This window comes from Trachinotus anak, unplaced genomic scaffold (assembly GCF_046630095.1).
Source record: "Trachinotus anak isolate AG129_WGS33_773 ecotype Australia unplaced genomic scaffold, CSIRO_AGI_Tana_v1 ptg000032l, whole genome shotgun sequence".
NCBI lineage: Eukaryota > Metazoa > Chordata > Actinopteri > Carangiformes > Carangidae > Trachinotus > Trachinotus anak.
The window spans coordinates 28,609,040-28,627,601 of NW_027273883.1; the positions used below are offsets into that span (position 1 = coordinate 28,609,040).

The 18,562-nt window shown below is 41.6% G+C and overlaps 1 protein-coding gene across 3 annotated transcripts; it reads right to left on the bottom strand.

The window, feature by feature from the left end:
* Positions 1 to 5,368: 5,368 nt before the first annotated feature.
* LOC139613726 (uncharacterized) lies at positions 5,369 to 15,864 on the bottom strand. Of its 3 annotated transcripts, none has more exons than XM_071470556.1 (12): positions 14,649 to 15,863; positions 13,934 to 14,059; positions 13,107 to 13,366; positions 12,839 to 13,015; positions 12,342 to 12,389; positions 12,195 to 12,232; positions 11,861 to 11,954; positions 11,430 to 11,644; positions 11,046 to 11,313; positions 10,810 to 10,953; positions 9,925 to 10,163; positions 5,369 to 9,470 (listed from the first exon to the last, which is right to left on the bottom strand). In XM_071470556.1, the coding sequence occupies exons 1-10, from the start codon at positions 14,824 to 14,826 to the stop codon at positions 10,897 to 10,899; spliced, it is 1,461 nt and encodes a 486-aa protein (XP_071326657.1). In that variant the 5' UTR covers positions 14,827 to 15,863; the 3' UTR covers positions 5,369 to 9,470; positions 9,925 to 10,163; positions 10,810 to 10,896. The 3 variants fall into 3 exon arrangements, with proteins under 3 accessions (XP_071326657.1, XP_071326655.1, XP_071326656.1); XM_071470554.1 differs by having other exon boundaries at positions 12,659 to 13,015; XM_071470555.1 differs by lacking the exon at positions 13,934 to 14,059 and having other exon boundaries at positions 12,659 to 13,015; positions 14,649 to 15,864.
* Between the last annotated feature and the right edge of the window lie 2,698 nt (positions 15,865 to 18,562).

The following is an 18,562-nucleotide window of genomic DNA, read 5'->3' on the forward strand; positions in this document are numbered from 1 at the left end:
CTGTGTCGGTAATGGTGTTATCAATAATAATGACAGGTAACAGTGGTTAACAGTAAAGATGAGTAGTGGTGGATCTGGATCCTGCTGCTCCAGAGGCAGAGATACCTGCAGAATGTGGACAGAGAGAGGGAGAGAGAGGAGAAGCACAAACTACGGGAGAGAAAAAATACAAAGTTAATGGCATGAAGTCATCGAGAGAGAGAGGGGGAGAGAGACAGAAATAGAGAGAGAGCGCCCAGTGAATCATGGGAATCCCCCAGCAGTCTAGCTCTATAGCAGCATAGCTAAGGGATGGGTCAGGACATACCTGAGCCAGCCCTAACTATAAGCTTTACTAAACAGGACAGTTTTAAGCCTGATCTTTAAGGTAGAGAGGGTGTCTGCCTCCCGAACCCACACTGGGAGCTGGTTCCACAGGAGAGGAGCCTGATAGCTGAAGGCTCTGCCCCCCATTCTACTCTTACAAACTCTGGGAACCACAAGTTGACCTGCATTTAGAGAGCGAAGTGTCCTATTGGGAAAATAGGGAACTATAAGCTCTCCAAGGTACGATGGTGCCTGACCATTAATGGCTTTGTAGGTGAGGAGGAGGATTTTAAATTAGATTCTGGATTTTACAGGGAGCCAATGCAGAGAGGCTAACACAGGAGAGATGTGATCCCGTTTCCTAGTTCCTGTCAGTACTCATGCTGCCGCATTCTGGATCAATTGGAGGCTTTTTACTGAATTTTTGGGACATCCTGACAATAAAGAGTTACAGTAGTCCAGTCTTGAGGTAACAAATGCATGAACTAGTTTTTCAGCATCCTTTAGACATAGAATGGGTCTGATTTTAGCAATATTGTGCAGGTGGAAGAAGGCTGTCCTAGAGACTTGCTTTATATGTGAAGTAAAGGACAAGTCCTGGTCAAAAATGACACCAAGGTTTCTGACTGTAGCACTGGAGGCCAAGGTGATGTCATCCAGAGTCAATATATTATCACATAGTGTATCTCTGAGGTGTTTTGGGCCAATTACAATAACTTCAGTTTTGTCTGAATTTAAGAGTAAGAAATTACTGGTCATCCAGATTTTTATGTCCTTAAGACAGACCTGAAGCTTGGCTACCTGGTTAGTCTCACCTGGCTTCATGGATAAGTACAGCTGGGTGTCATCTGCGTAACAATGGAAATTCATCTGGTGCCTCCTAATAATGTTTCCCAGAGGGAGCATATATAGACTGAAGAGCATTGGTCCTAGCACCGAACCTTGTGGAACTCCATGACTGACTTTAGTGTTGATAGAAGAGTCATTATTAACATGAACAAACTGGAGTCTATCTGACAGATATGACTTAAACCAGCTTAGTGTGGTTCCTTTGATGCCGACCATATGTTCTAGTCTCTGTAATAAAATCTTATGATCGATGGTGTCAAATGCGGCACTAAGATCTAGTAGGACAAGTACAGAGACAAGTCCATTGTCTGAAGCTATGAGGAGATCATTGGTAACCTTAACCAGAGCTGTTTCTGTGCTATGATGGACTCTAAAACCTGACTGAAAATCTTCAAACAAACCATTCCTGTGCAAATAATCACATAACTGGTTTGCAACAACCTTCTCAAGGATTTTGGAAATAAAGGGGAGGTTGGATATAGGTCTATAATTGGCTAAAACATCAGGATCAAGAGTAGGCTTTTTTAGTAGAGGTTTAATTACTGCAACTTTAAAAGCCTGCGGTACATAACCAGTTGATAAAGATAAGTTAATCAGACTTAATATAGAGGTGGAAAGGAAAAACTTCTTTGAACAACCTTGTTGGAACGGGGTCAAGAAGACAAGTCGATGGTTTAGATGACGAAACTGTTGAAGTGAGCTCAGGGAGATGTACAGTCAAAATATAAGCCAGTTACAGTCGACTCTGAGGCTGCTGAACTGGACAGTACATCTGAGCCAGCTGTGGGGAGGAGATGGTGAATTTTTTCTCTAATGGAGACAATTTTATCTGTAAAGAAGCTCATAAAGTCATTACAGCTGAGGGCTAAAGGTATAGATGGGTCAACAGAGCTGTGGCTGTCTGTCAGCCTGGCTACAGTGCTGAACAGAAACCTGGGATTGTTCTTGTTTTCTTCTATCAATGATGAATAATAGGATGTTCTGGCTTTACGGAGGCTTTTTTTATACGCCAATAGGCTGTCTCTCCAAGCCTTTAGAGATTCATCCAGGTTAGTAGAACGCCACCTTCTTTCTAGTTTCCTTGAATTTTGCTTTAAAGCTCGTGTTTCTGAGTTGTACCATGGAGCTAGCCTTCTCTGACTCACCACCTTCTTCCTCAGAGGGGCCACAGTGTCTAGAGTTGCACGCAGTGAGGCTACAGTCCTGTCAACAAGATCATCAACCTGTGTTGATGTGAAGTTAAGAGAGCTGTTCCCTACTGCATTGATACATGGCAGTGGGCTAAGTACTGATGGGATCCTTTCTTTAAATTTGCTAATGGTATTGTCAGAGAGACACCTGCTGTAATAGATTTTTTCCCCAGATGCTGTGTAGTCCATGACTGAAAACTCAAATGTTAACAGAGAATGGTCAGATAAAAGAGGGCTTCTGGGAATGCTTTGCCAAGTATGTACTCATTACAGAGACATTCAGGTCATTCTTTCAGTGTGAATCAGTCAGGCAACAAGGGTATGCCCATATGCAGCTGGTATTTTCCCAATCTCGAACAAAGGACACACAGCAGTTTTGCAGAAAATGCATTGTTTCAGGACGCTTTTGAAGTTGCCAAGCAACTGGGGTCAGGCAAGAGGAATCACTAGCAGATGTGGCACCACACAAGTATGGATCACATGCAACCGCTTTTGTTATGTCGGGAGCAGGATTACAGATACTTTGGCCATGACCAAGTCTTTAGCTCTCTTATAAAAGGTCTGAAAGATCTAGAAGAAAATGGTTTGGTCATGTTTGATGGACAGGTGTACAGAGACATATGGAAAGCCATTTGAACATTTATTCCATATCCTTGATATCAGGCATCAGTTCCTTCAGCAGTTTGGTGGTCACACTAGTTAGACATTTTGTCCAACTAGTTGACCAAAAACTTGTATTAGTGACTCCTTTGCAGCATCTAGTGACACTTTTGTTGAACTAGTTCCACCACACTCCTTATTAGTTCAATTCAATTCAATTCAATTTTATTTGTATAGCGCCAAATCATAATATACATTATCTCAAGGCACTTTACAGGGTAAGGTCAAGACCTTACTTTAGTAATTAGTGAGGCCAGGAGCTGCGCTAGTTGCAGCAAAATCCAAACTAGTCAGCTTTTTTACAGACTAGTGGCCCATTTTGACTTCACTAGTGTTAAAATGTTTACTAGTTGACCTAGTGGAAACTCAAATCCTCACTAGTCACACTAGTTAAAGCCTTTTGACCTCACTAGTTAACTAGTGATGCTAAAAATGTTTACTGGTTGAACTAGTGACAGCCAAAATGCTCACTAGTCACACTAGTTGAAGTGTCTTTTGACTTTACTTGTTAACTAGTGAGGCAAAACATGTTACTAGTTGTACTAGTGAAAGCCAAAATGTGCACTAGTCACACGAGTTACACCAAACGCTAATGAGGAGGCGTGCAGAAACGGGAATTGAGGCTTCCTATCGGCTCTCCAATTCAAAATTAGAAATGTCAACGAATTAGGACTCAGGATATTGTCATTATCCCACCCACTCCATTTGCATGTTTACCACTAGTTAACATGTTGCCCTGAGGAACCGCAACTAGTAAACTAGTGGCTGCATGCTGCAGCTTACAAGTTAACTAGTCAAAGCAAAAATCTTCACAAGTTAACTAGCTAAGGACTATTTAGACTCTACTAGCAAAATAGTTTGGCTCAAAATGCTTACTAGTTAACTAGAAGAGTCCAAAATGTTCACTAGTTACACTAGTAGATGATGATTTGACGTAGTTAACTAGTGAGGTTCGAAAAGCGCCACTAATCAACTAATAGGAGCCACAATGTCCACTAGTCATACCTAACTAGTGAACTAGTGAAGATCAAAATGTTACTAGTGTAACTAGTAAGAGCCAAAATACCAGCTAGTTACACTTGTCTGGGTCTTTAAAAAAAAAAATTACTAGTTAACTAGTTACACATATTATCTTACTAGTTAACTAGTTAGGCCCCAAAGGATTCACTAGTTAACTAGTGAGATTTATCTTCTATCTCACTAGTTAACTAGTGGACAGCGTTTTATGTTACTAGTGAGACTGTACTGAACAAGACTTTGACCAAACATGTTGGACATTTTTTTCACATGTAAAGCATTTCCTTGAACTAAAAAAGCCTTGCTCAGCACTAGCGAGCAACTGTGCACAACTAGTGAGACATTTGTTTAACATGTTGGACTTTTTGTTGCGCTAGTTAACATGTTCGCCACACTAGTTGACATTTTCATCTTACTAGTTCGACAAAGCTGCTTACTAGTTAACATGTGCATGTCACTAGTTACCTAGTGAAGTGCAGCAACTGCCATACATGTTAACTAGTGAAATTTTATCACATCACTATGGAAAGCCATTTGAGCATTTATTCCATATCCTTGATATCAGGCATCAGTTTCCTTCACTAGTTCGGCCTTTGTCAGCACTAGTAGGACATTTGGCCACACTAGTTAGACATTTTGTCACACTAGTTGACCAAAAACTCCTACTAGTGACGCCTTTGCAGCAACTAGTGGTACTTTTGTCGAACTAGTTCCACTACATTCCTTACTAGTGATGCCAGGAGCTGCACTAGTAGCAGCAAAATCCAAACTAGTCAGCTTTTTTACAGACTAGTGGCCTTCTGGACCAAACTAGTAACACTCAAAGTCTTACTAGTTAACTAGTAAGCTGCAAAAGCTCCGACATGTAAACTAGTAGCAGCTATTCCCCTCACTAGTTTACTAGTAACCTACAATTTTTTGGCACTAGTTAACAAGTGAGAGCCAAAATCCTCACTAGTGTCACTAGTGAGGATTTTTACACCTTACTAGTTAACTAGTTTGGGTATCTTTTGACATTACTAGTTAACTAGTGAGGCCCAAAGATTCCACTAGTGACACTAGTATGAGACATTTTGACGTAACTAGTCAACTAGTGAGGTGTAAAATGTTTACTAGTTGAGCTAGTGGAAACTCAAATCCTCACTAGTCACACTAGTTAAAGCCTTTTGACCTCACTAGTTAACTAGTGATGCTAAAAATGTTTACTGGTTGAACTAGTGACAGCCAAAATGCTCACTAGTCACACTAGTTGCACTAAATGCTAATTTGGAGGCAGGAAAGGGTTATGAATGGAACCTTCCTATTGGTTCTCCAGCAAGAATTCCACCCAGGGGAACTTCTCCCTTTAAAGATGAGAAATTTGAAGTGTTATTGTAAGAGAAGAAGTGTTAGGAAATAACTTTTGTTATTTTTATTTCTCATGGCTAGTGTTCTTTTATAATATGTATTAATTTCACCAAAATCCTTCACCAGTTAAACTGGTTAAACTAGTTAAAACCTTTTTTGGTCTTACTAGTTGACTAGTAAGACTTACAGTGTCCACTAGGTGAACTACTGTGCTCACTAGTTGACCAGTTGGAGTGTCTTTGGACTTTACTAGTTAACTAGTGAGGCTACAAAAATGTACTAGTTGAACTAGTGAAAGTGAAAATGTTCACTAGTCACATTAGTTGAAATGTCTTTTGACTCTACTAGTTAACTAGTGAGGCGAAAGGTGTTACTAGTGGTACTAGTGAAAGCCAAAATGTGCACTAGTCACACTTGTCACACCAAATGCTAATGAGGAGGTGGGCAGATACATTAATTCAAGCTTCCTATTGGCTCTCCAGTTCAAAATAAAAAATGTTAACAAATCAGGACTCAGGATTTTGTCATTATCCCGCCCACTTCATTTGCATGTTTCATACTAGTTAACATGTTGCCCTGAGGAACCGCAACTAGTAAACTAGTGGCTACATACTGCAGCTTACATGTTAACTAGTTAAAGCAAAAATCTTCACAAGTTAACTAGCTAAGGACTATTTAGACTCTACTAGCAAACTGGTGTGGCTCAAAATGCTTACTAGTTAACTAGAAGAGTCCAAAATGCTCACTAGTTACACTTGTGAGGCTATTTTTGTCCTTACTAGTGTAACTAGTGACTAGTTTGTGTCACTAGTTATACTAGTGAGGGTGTTTTTGACCTTACTGGTGAACTAGTTCAGACAATATATCCACTAGTAACAATAGTTAAGGTCTATTGTTGTCTGCTAGAGCTACAAGTAGCACTAGTAGACAACAAAATAGCCTAACTAGTTCACTAGTTGCACAAAACCTTAATAAGGAGGTGGGAGCAGGGGTGTACAAAGAGGGTGACTTTTAAAATAGCTGGATGAGGTTTTGACCAATTATCTGCTCAGTTGTTTTCTCAAGTAATTTACAGAGGATCAAACGCAAACATGGCGGATGCCGTGCTGAGACGTATCAGGAGACGATGTACTGCTATTGAACGAGCATATAATCAAGGATCTGCAAGGATCTGAAGTTCATGTTATCGACATCTCCATTGCTAACATGAGAAGAGTTGAAGATAGCATTAGCGCTGAGGCTATGCGGGATATAATTCAGAGTCTCACAGATCTCAGGTCTGTTATCACTGCGCCCCCAGCTGCCAATGTGTTACGTGCTGGATTTCATGCACCCCATCGTTTACATTCAGGTAAGTTGGACAATCATATTATTTCAGTGTTCGTCAGGTGGACTTCTCTGATTTAGAAGAAAGAGATAAAAACATCCTTTCTCCAAAAGAGTGCATCGTGGTGTTTTGGCCCGGATTCTTTAGTTTTAAAAACAAGTGTGTAAGCAGCATGTTACTTCTGTAGCTGCTGCAGATGGAGCGGGTCTGATCCAATACAGTTTTATAAACTGAGACACGGATCAATCTGAATCACATGATTAAGGGCAGAGGAAGTTCTGATTCTTTTTTCAGTTTTTATACTTTGTCTCTAACTTTTAATTAATGAGATATTGGATCATTCGAAAAATTACTGAAGTGAAACAATGTTTAGAGGTAGGAAAAATGTGTTTGGTGGAACTGTTAATATCTCACAGACATCTGAACTGTGACCTGACTGCACACTGCTGTTTTGAAATATGTTATAAAGACAGAAAGTTTTGAAACCTCTGGTTTCATCTTTAACAATATGTTATACGTGCTGCATGTGTAGCTCGGCGAGTGAAATATATAATACTCAAGTAAAGAACAATAACCTAAAATTGTACTCAAGTACAGTTCTTACAGTAAATGTACTTTTCACTGGGTAGAGAAAGGTCGTATGGCAAACCAGCAGTTTTCTTTGTACGTACAGGCTTCATTAAATGTTTAATTAGCCTATTATTGTTATTGTTCATGCAATAATGTTCCTTAATTATTTTATTTCCATACTTTAGGAAGACGAGGGAGACCTGCACTTGACATCACAAGGGAGCAAATAGAGCTGCTCCTCACTCAAGGCTTCACGGTGAGAGCCATGGCAAGGATGCTGGGCTGTTCCTCCTCATACCTGCATAAAAAAATGAAGTCTTTTCAGATTTCGGCAAGGAAAAGATTCACTCCCATTTGTGATGCTAACCTAGAGGAGCATGTCAGGAGACTCCACAACCAATTTCCAAGATCAGGGTCAGAAGTAAGCATGCTACAAAAATATTCCCTTGTGGGTTTATGTATATCCATTTATGACAAACTTCATTGTAATTGTCTTGAATTATGAACTCCCTTCAAGATGATGAGGGCGTATCTGCATGCCAATGGGATTGTAGTGCCTAGAAGAGTTCGAGAGACCCTGAACCGCATAGATCCAGCTTCTGCGGCCCAGAGATGGAGCCAGACAGTGGCCAGGAGAACATACTATGTGCCATTTCCTAATAGCCTGTGGCACATAGATGGCAATATGCACCTTATTCGGTAATCAGGGTCAGCTTTCTTTGTATTTCTATGTACTGGCGGGAGTATTAGGGGGCCATATTGGATGAGTGGTGCAGACTCAAATGAACTGTGCGTGTGTTGGACTCCAGGTTGTTTTCCCATGATATAATTTATTCTAAATCAGACTGCTTCTTCATCCTCCTCTCACACCTCTCTAAAATGTTTTTATCCAAATTATTATTTGTTAATTATGAATCTGATGGAAATGTATTAGGCTTTTCTATTATGATTTCCATGTAATGAAGTAATCTATTATTCTACTTTATTTGACATGTTTTACAGGTGGGGGTTTGTGACACATGCTGGTATTGATGGGAACTCCAGACTCATAACTTACATTAACTGTAGCACAGACAACACAGCTTTGACAGTGCTGACTTATTTTGTTCAAGCCACCTGTCTGCACGGGTTGCCCTCCAGAGTCCGATCGGACCACGGAGGGGAGAACACTCTGGTTGCTCTTTTAATGAACCTTCTGCAGGGTCAAGGACATGCAAGGCACATTACAGGCCTGTCTGTACACAACCAAAGAATTGAACGTCTTTGGAGAGATGTTTTCACACAGGATGTGCACTACTTCTACAGGCTCTTCTATTCATTTGAAGATGAACAAATATTGAACCCTGAAGATAACACTCACAAAATGGCACTACAAATAGTGTATAAACCAGAAATCCAAAAACGACTGGATTTATTCAGATGTGCTTGGAACAAACATAAAATCAGATCGGCTAACAACCGTGCACCAACACAAATTTGGATGGCGGGCATGCTAGACAACAATGAGCAGGAGTCAGCCGCTCTCAACAATGTCTTTGGAGATGACCCTTACAGCCAAGAAAATCTGGAAGCTGGATTAGCGAGACATGGCATACAGCTCACCCAGTTACAAGCAAACAGTGAAGACCTCGAACGAGCAGTGATTGTGTCACAACCACTCAGTAACCTGAGCTCTGAACAACAGCAGCATCTTCAAAATGCAATGGATGGAACAACAGACTTAAAGGACCGGTATCTGGTGTGTGCCAGAGAGATTCAAAACATTTTTCAAACAACGTGATATACTGGATATGTTAACAACAGTGCATTATTGGAAAGTGTAAACAGACACACACAAATCTTCAGGCAGCACTAGGGGGAAACCGCATTCTGTCAACATGGTTTCTTTGGTTCAGACATTGCAAGCTGATGTTCTCATGGCACTGCTTCCGTTAGCCTACTTGACTGGGACTTAAACCAGAAACCAAAGCCCAAAGACTCTTTTGTGGCCTGGTAAAGCATCTGGTGCAGTTCATCCTCCTGCGTGATGCCTCTTGGCAGGTACAAGCACATCGTGCAGGTCGATGCATAAGGCAAACGGCGCTGGCCTGCTTCCTGTTCATAGAAGTCGATGCTTGGCTTTCTGGCAAAGCCCAGGGCAGGATCTTCATCTGCTCCAGTGATGAATATCAGAAGGTCTTCGAATCTTAGTTCAGTCACTTTGTCTGCCAGAAAAAAAATAAAAGTAACATTTACATTCATTTCTAAAATCAAATGACCAGCTCTTTAAGATCGGGGCTGTATCTATTTCACACCAGCCATTTATCAAAGATCAAAAGTATGTCAACATGACTCTGTACTCTATTGAGACAAAATGTTTATTTGATAACATAAAAATGTGGATGTGGCTTTGTAATAGCTTTGATACAGAAGAGGGTTAGGGCAACATGTGGAATAAAAAAAATATTTCTTTATTCATATTTTCACATGTGGCCCTGATCCTCCTCTGTACTTTGACCACACTGGTGTAAGATATTTTGAATTTTCCCATATTGGTAAAACATCACACATTGAGTAATCGTCTTCTGTCACGGCATATTTAAAGTGAACATTTTGTTTGTGGAATGAGTAACTTAATTATTCAGACATTTTAATTTTTCCTGAAGGCATAAAATGTACCTTCAATCATGTTTAGAACCATCTCCCAGCTGTAGATGGTGTCCTCCTCTGCCTCGCGGTGGTTGGTTCCTCTGCGGCTGTAACTGTAAGTGAAGAGGGCCTTGAAGGCTGCCTTTGACAGAGGTTCATGCATGTTGGTGAACAAAGGCAGGAAGGCAATCCAGTTCTGCTTCACCAGGTCCCACAGTTTCCCAAAAGCATTCATTCCATCTGTGAACTGGTGTATCATCCTGGCCGTCCTGTAGACCAGCACAGATGAAACATGTACATCTCATTATCAAGAAGAAGTTTAGATTCATTGATCTAAATTTAATTACTTGTTTATGTAAAGACTAAATAACTGAATTACAAATTATAATCACCATGTAATAAGTTACTATGACTGTATGAAATCACTGGCTCTAAATTATATGTTTACAACAGTTTGATTTTCCACTATTGGGACAGAAAGGGAAGAGGAACCCCAGACAAGTAGATCTGTCTGTACTTTGTAACAAGAAACAAATGCTCTACTGATTCAACTGATCCTCAGCTGGCAGCTTCCTTTTCTGTCCTGGTAATTCTAACATGCTCATTATTGTTTCATTGATTTGGTGTTACACTGGTGAATAACAGTATCAACCTTTATCCCAACAAAAATACAGAAACATTTCTCAGTCACTCCAAACTTTGAATTGTTAGCATGTGAGAAAACTGAATCTAAAAGTATTTGTACAAAATATAACAATTCCCAAACATAGGTTCAGTTTGATATATTCTATATGAACATTACAGTTTTCAAGCTAGTGATGTTTTAGTAATGTATCATACAGTAATGTTTTCATATTGATAGTGTTTTGTAGTAGTTACCACTGTAAATCTTATTCCAGTTGTGTATGTGTTTACCTGAGAAAGATGTAGTGCTTCACCACATATGCATAGATTTTTGGTATGTCTTCAACTGTGGCACTAAATACACCTGGGACACCACACTCAGCAATCCAGTCGCTGGAGTGCAGTCAGGTCCCCTGTGGTCCTGCACTGTAGGATCTTAGAAAGAGGTGTGAGTGAGAAAAATGTCGCTATAACTTTTTTGTTTGTTTCTAATCACAATAAATATGAACATGATAATTATAAAGCACCCTTTTGACTTTGTTCTGTACGTCTGGGTCAGGCAGCACATGCCAGTCAAACTGCTCCAGTTGAGGCTCCTGGCCACACATTAGCTGGAAGAGGCTGGGATCCAGGGCTCTGATACATGGACCTCCGTGTGCAACGGACCAAGCGATGAGGTTGCCGCCCTTGAAATATTTACGCTGGTCTAATGCTGCTTGGTTGTAACTAAGAAAGACCTGGCCAGCCTTTCCCTCAAAGATGCAAAGAGAGGTCTGCACCTCTATCATCAGGAGTCTGAAATAAATCCAAAGGAAACAGAAATGCAAAAATGATTAGTACTGTGAAATTCATCTGAAAACATGAACGCGTTTGTTATAAAACTTTCAACAAATTACTTGAGGTATTCAGACCTGAAAAACTCTCGTTGTGGTCCCCCCATATCATCTGCTTCTTCTCCTACAAACTCAATGTGTGGTGTGTGGGTCCAAGAGAAAGTGACTCTGGAAAGTGCTTTAATGGCACTCTCAAGGAGCTTTTTCCTCCTGACACAAATCGTGGATACCATGCCATCAGACAGGTGATCTTCTTGAAAAGTTCCCAAAATGATGGCAAGATCCATTTCTTCCTAAAGAGTAAAGTCAAATTTATGAAGTAAATCAAAAAGAGTCAGCCACCTTGTGGGGCTGCTGGTCTTACATCCCTCTAAAAATAGTGACAACATATATATATATATATATATATATATATATATATTTTCTCATTTTGAGAAACGCACAATTAGCAACATTTTTGACAAAAAATAGTCTCCCAGGTTTTTGTAGTGAAAATAAATAATTTCCACCGGTGGAGGACTGTCACTTTCCAAAGCAAGTGCAGTAATGTCATCATGTTCCTCATCCTCAGAATCATCAATGACAAAGTCATTGACAGATGACCTAAAAAAGATTTAAGAACCATTTATTTTTTGTGTCATTATTAAATATTCCAGCCTCTCAGAAACTCATTCAAACTCTTTTGATGCAGGTTTTATTGAACAATACTGGTGTTGTAGTGGGTTTACTCTGCTATATTCTGATATGATTCTCTGTAAAAATACATGTAACAGATGAGTACTAACAGTTCAAGTGTAAAAATCAGTGTCATACATGGTTCCTATTTGTGAGCGTATAAAATACCTGCTTTGTGGTTCCACACGTGTCCATCTGTAAAAGACCTTGAAAGTACAAATGTTGCATGAAATAATAAATGTATCTATATTTTCAAAATAATACTCAAGAGTACATATTCCAAAAACACTGAACTGTAATCATGTAAAGATTTACCTCTGGGGTCCCAGCATTCAGCCACTGTGCAGGATCCAAACTTGCCTCCTGTTGATTGACCAGAGTTACATTTCAGTCTGTCTTAATGAGATTATCTTCGAAAATTGAAAGGATGACTTTTTAACCAGGATTATTTAACATTAACATTACTCTTTACTTCAGCTTCAGTATGAACTATCAAAAGTGCATGCAAATTGTAGCATTTTTTAACAATAACTCATAAGTGACAGGTTCAAGTCTGTCCTTGGTGAGCTTCCATCCATGTCCATCGTTGAGGAGAGGGACATGGCATCAAGGGAAGGGGACTGGGAACCTACTTGAGAATTACTGTTAGATGTGGCCAACGGCACATTCATACTGGCAGGTACTGTAGCAGCAGTGGGTGTGACTGTAGGCACGGGGCGGGTGACTGGATGAGCAGGGGGGGTGACCTGGGAGACAGCAGGTGAGGCCGGAGGTCTAATGGGTGATGGTGAGGGGGTTGGGGAAGGACCTACATAAATGGCTGGTGGAGCAGAGGCTGAAGCTGCAGATCTGACGGCTGTCGATGAAGCAGTGGATGTGGTGATGACTTGTGTGGATGATGAAGTAGCAGGGAGAGACTGTGAAACTGTCTCAGGTCCATTTGGTGGAGATGGTTCTGGTAGGGTATGAGTGTTCTCAGGTTCTGAGATCTTGAAAGACAAAACAAAATGCCTGATTATTGACAGTTATCACTATGCTAATCTTCAAGAGGAGTCTTGACCCCAAACAACTAAAACTCACCTCTAATGGCAGTGTAATATTAGTCTGGGGAATAATATAGACCCTGCTTCTGCCAACTGCTGTCCTCAGGTCCTTGGGTGTATTTGCCTGAATTTTGGTCAGAACCCTGGACTTATCAGCTCTGGCAAGATTAAATCCAATCACATTTAGGCTAACTGTGGGAAAGCTTTGATTTTGATTGTTGAACTCTGGAAGAGTCCAAGAAAGTTGTGCATAACTTCTAGGTGACACTGCTCCTTGCAAATCATGACTCGGGATGCCTGGAAAATAAACAAAAACATTTTGTCACTGTCATATCAATATACTAACTTAATTATTTATTTCATCTTACTAGCTACTGATTTAGATTCAAAGCCTCATTGCGTCTGTATAGGCCAGTAACAACATGCTCTACTGTATTGGTTATGTTTTCAGGCCATGATGTCGATATTTGTGTAATGTGCAAACAAGCTACCTCATGGCAAACACTGATTATTGGACTTTTAGGGTGTTTGCTTGACCAAAACCTGTCAGGACAATTCCTGCCCTGTCATGAATAAGACGCAGCAAATAAACGGCATTTAAAGACACCACGCTGCAATCAATATTTAATGTGTGTAGGCTGATGTAAAATGAAGTAAATATAAGTGCATTTTGATGCAGATTTGTCTTGCTGCCAAAAGTGGAGGACAACGATTGTCTTTAACTGTTTACCACACCAACCATACAGATTTAAATAAAGCTCCAAATCAACAGTAATGTTGATGAGTGAGCATTGTCTGGATGAATAAATAAAATAAAATGAAAGTTCATGGTCACATTAAAAACCAGTACAATGTGTACATTACCTAAGCCTATCCTGGTTAGTTTACAGCATTCTGCATGTGGTGGAAGGACAACTTGATCCGCATTTGGCAACAGGAAGAGCCTCACTCTCCAAACACCAGCTGTCCTGTTTTCAGGTTCTTGTGTTTCTATGCAAAAATATAATGTGGCCCATAATTTACTGAAATACAGCTGTGGCAGTAGCCCAGTTAGGACTTTTAACTTCACTGTCTCTTCACTGAGCACAGTTTGGCCAGGAAGGCGCAGCACAGACAATAGTGGAGTATCTGTCTTTAATAACTGCTGAAATCTTGACAGACAACATGTGAAGCTGCTCAAACACAGTAATGATAAAGGTATCATATTCATTATCTGAGGGGAGCTAACCCAAAACTTAGAATCACTCATATATTACTGCATAAAATCATTTCTTAACCAAACAATCCTGTATAAATAATGTCATGATAATATCTGGTTAGCATTCTTCCAGTAATGTTTATCTGTACCTATCCTGTGGACTGAGATTTCTGCTACTCTCAGCAGGCTACACAGCTAACAGCTACAGCTAACAGCTACACCTAGCTAAGTGTTCTGGCTTAGATATGAAGTGATAACACACACATGGTGAATCAGAAAGCCACCGGTGAAATCTACAGTGGAACCGACGAATCTGGCATTAACTCAGTAAACCCAAACTTTAATGCTGAAGCTCGATGAGGAAGGCCAGGTGACCCTTACCTGTCATTCGACCTGCTCTTCTTCGCCTCCGAAACGTGTTTCTTGTGGCTCTCAGGATGTTGTTTTCATCTCTCTGCGATGACAGTTCCCGCCTTGCAACATCGAGCGCGTTCCACACGCGACTAATAACATTATCAAAACCACTTTCTGTGGCAGCTTCATCTGAAGTCCGGCTCATGGCGCCAGGAGCTGACAGCAACCACCGCTAACGTTACTGCGAAGTCTGCTGCCACCTGCTGGTTGTTCTGCACCGTGTGATGCGCTTAAAGCCACCGTGGTGCAGTATTTACGACTGTACTGTGATATGGATCCATCCGAATAAGGGAGTCCAGATTACAGATTAAGTGCTGCAGGTCCCAGGTCCTTATATTTCTCACCATAAAGCAGGAAGACAGATTCTGTCTCTATATATAGAACACACATGTATAATTTATTAAATAAAATAAACAAGTACATTAGGAACGTGTTTTGTGTGTGAGAGTGTGTGCATCATTGTGTTACAGGTCTACAAAAGTAATCTGACCATGCAATAAATAAATGAAAAGGCAGAGTGTGAAGACATACTAGTTAACATGTATGGCAGTTGCTGCTAGTGAGGTAAAAGAACAATGTCACTAGTTGACTAGTGAATCTTTTTGGACCTAACTAGTTAGCTAGTACGTGAATATGTGTAACTAGCTAACTAGTAGTCCAAAAAGACCCAAACTAGTGTAACAAGTTGGCTTTTTGGCTCTTACTAGTTACACTAGTAACATTTTGATCGTCACTAATTCACTAGTTAGGCCAAAACAAGCCACACTAGTATGACTAGTGGACATTCTGGCCCTTACTAGTTGATTAGTGGCGCCTTTTGAACCTAGTTCAAAACTAGTAAGTTAACTAGTAAGGTCAAATCATCATCTACTAGTGTAACTAGTGAGCAAACAAATGAAGTAGACAGGTCAAGGATTTTGATTGGTCAATGTTTAAAGTGCTGGAAAGCCCTAAAGTGCCAGTTCTGGATACTACGACTTTTAGCAGCAGTTAATGCAGGAGATGTGTGAACTAGTTTTATTTTGTTTTATTATGAAATGCAATTAATTGAATGTTTTGGTAGATTAAATGTACAAAGACGCAATGTACAGATGAAAACTAAAGGGAACGTAACGGAATCTTTTTATGTATTATATGTAAAAATCTTTCATTTTTACAAATATTATTTTATTACTATTATTAGATTTTATATTCTTGTAATATTAAATACAAAATATAAATTATATCAGCATATGTAGGAAATAAAAGAATGAAAAATATAACAATAACTAATACTGACATACTGGTAAATCAATTTAGCCTATTACCACAATGTGATATATTAATCAGAATCAGAATCAGAATCAGAATCAGTTTTATTGCCAAGTATGTTTTCACATACAAGGAATTTTTTCTGGTGATTGGTGCAATTGCACCAATCACCAATCTGAAAACTGATTCTGATTCTGATTCTGAATTGATCAGCAACAGTGGGGCTCTCTAGCCTTGTTGATGAGGCTAATAGCAGATGGGAAGAAGCTATTTTTGTGGCGAGAGGTCTTGGTCCTGAAGGACCGCAGCCTCCTGCCAGAGGGGAGTGTCTCAAAGAGTTTGTGTCCAGGGTGGGAGGAGTCAGCTACAATCTTCCCTGCACGCCTCAGAGTCCTTGAGGCGTACAGGTCCTGGAGGGACGGAAGATTGCAGCCAATCACCTTCTCAGCAGAGTGGATGATACGCTGCAGTCTGTTATTGTCCCTCTCCGTGGCAGCAGCGTACCAGATGGTGATGGAGGAGGTGAGGATGGACTCAATGATGGAGGTGTAGAAGTTCACCATCATAGTCCTTGGCAGGTTGAACTTCTTCAATTGCCTCAGGAAATACATCCTCTGCTGAGCTTTTTTGATGAGGGAGCTGATGTTTAGCTCCCATTTGAGATCCTCTGTGATGGTGGTTCCCAAGAAGCGAAAATGCTCCACGGTAGCCACGGAGTCACACAGGGAGATGGGGGTGGGTGGGGCTGGGCTCTTCCTGAAGTCCACTATCATTTCCACTGTCTTCAGAGCGTTTAGCTCTAGGTTGTTCTGCCTGCACCAGGTCACCAGACGCTCAGTCTCCCATCTGTAGGCAGACTCATCGCCATCAGAGATGAGTCCAATGAGAGTGGTGTCGTCTGCAAACTTCAGGAGCTTGACAGACTGATGGCTGGAGGTGCAGGTGTTGGTGTACAGGGAGAAGAGCAGAGGAGAAAGAACGCAGCCTTGCGGGGATCCAGTGCTGATGGTCTGGGAGTCAGACACGTGCTTTCCTAGCTTCACGTGCTGCCTCCTGTCAGACAGGAAGTCGGTGATCCACCTGCAGGTGGAGTCAGGCACGCTCAGCTGGGAGAGCTTGTCCTGCAGCAGAGCCGGGATGATGGTGTTGAAGGCAGAGCTGAAGTCCACAAACAGGATCCTGGCATAGGTCCCTGAGGAGTCCAGGTGCTGGAGGATGAAGTGGAGAGCCATGTTGACGGCGTCGTCTACAGACCTGTTGGCTCTGTAGGCGAACTGCAGGGGGTCCAGGAGTGGGTCAGTGATGGATTTGAGATGGGACAGGACAAGGCGCTCAAATGATTTCATGACCACAGAGGTCAGGGCAATGGGTCTGTAGTCATTTAGTCCTGTGGGCCTTGGTTTTTTGGGGACAGGGATGATGGTGGAGGATTTTAAGCAGGCTGGCACGTGGCAGGTCTCCAGTGAGGTGTTGAAGATGTCCGTGAACACTGGAGACAGCTCAGTGCTTCAGGGATGATGGAGAGACAGAGTCAGGACCGGCTGCTTTGCGGGGGTTCTGCTTCTTAAAAAGCCTGTTGACATCTCTCTCCAGAATAGAGAGAGACGTTCCTTTGGTAGGGGAGGAGGAGGGGGGTTCTGATGTGGAAGTTAGTGTCAGGCTTGTCCCACTGTCTTTCAAAGCGGCAGTAGAACTCATTCAGATCGTTGGCCAGACGGAAGTCATTAATGGAGTGGGGGGGTTTAGGTTTGTAGTTAGTGATCTGTCTGAGCCCTTTCCAGACAGAAGCAGAGTCATTGGCTGAGAACTGGAGCTGAAGTTTCTCAGAGTACAGTCGTTTAGCTTCTCTCACCGCTTTGCTAAACCTGTACTTGGACTCTTTAAACTTGTCCCTGTCCCCACTCCTGAAAGCTTCCTCCTTTTGCCTCCTGAGCTGACTGAGCTTAGCTGTGAACCAGGGTTTGTCATTGTTATAACTCACCCTGGTGCGTGATGGGATACAGCAGTCCTCACAGAAGCTGATGTATGACGTCACAGCCTCTGTGAACTCATCCAGACTGTTGGAAGCAGTCCTGAACACCTCCCAGTCAGTGCAGTCCAAACATGCCCGCAGATCCTCTATGGCTTCACTGCTCCACTGCTTTGATGTCTTCGCAACAGGTTTACACAGTTTTAGTTTCTGCCTGTATGTGGGAATCAGGTGGACCATCACATGGTCAGAGTGGCCCAGTGCAGCCCGGGGGACGGCGTGATAAGCACCACTGATTGTGGTGTAACAGTGGTCCAGAGTGTTCCCCTCTCTGGTCGGGCAATTAACAAACTGTCTGTATTTGGGCAGTTCTTGACTGAGGTCACCTTTGTTAAAGTCACCAAGGACAATAACTACGGAGTCCGGGTTGGTCCGCTCCACACACAGTATCTGGTCTGCGAGCGCCCGCTGTGCCTCCTGCACGTTTGCCTGTGGTGGGATGTAAACACCGACCAGGATGATTGAGGTGAACTCACGGGGGGAGTAGAAGGGCCTGCAGTTTATGATGAAAGTCTCCAGGTCAGGAGAACAGTGCTGCAGGATCACTGTCACGTCTTTGCACCAGCCACTGTTTGCATAAAAGCAGATTCCTCCACCTTTG

Coding starts and splice junctions, on each gene's coding strand:
- LOC139613726 (XM_071470554.1), bottom strand. CDS start 14,826: ATGAGCCGGACTTCAGATGAAGCTGCCACAGAAAGTGGTTTTGATAAT. Junction 13,016..13,106: donor ATATTACACTGCCATTAGAG/GTGAGTTTTAGT, acceptor TTGTCTTTCAAG/ATCTCAGAACCTGAGAACAC. Junction 11,955..12,194: donor CGTGTGGAACCACAAAGCAG/GTATTTTATACG, acceptor AATCTTTTTTAG/GTCATCTGTCAATGACTTTG.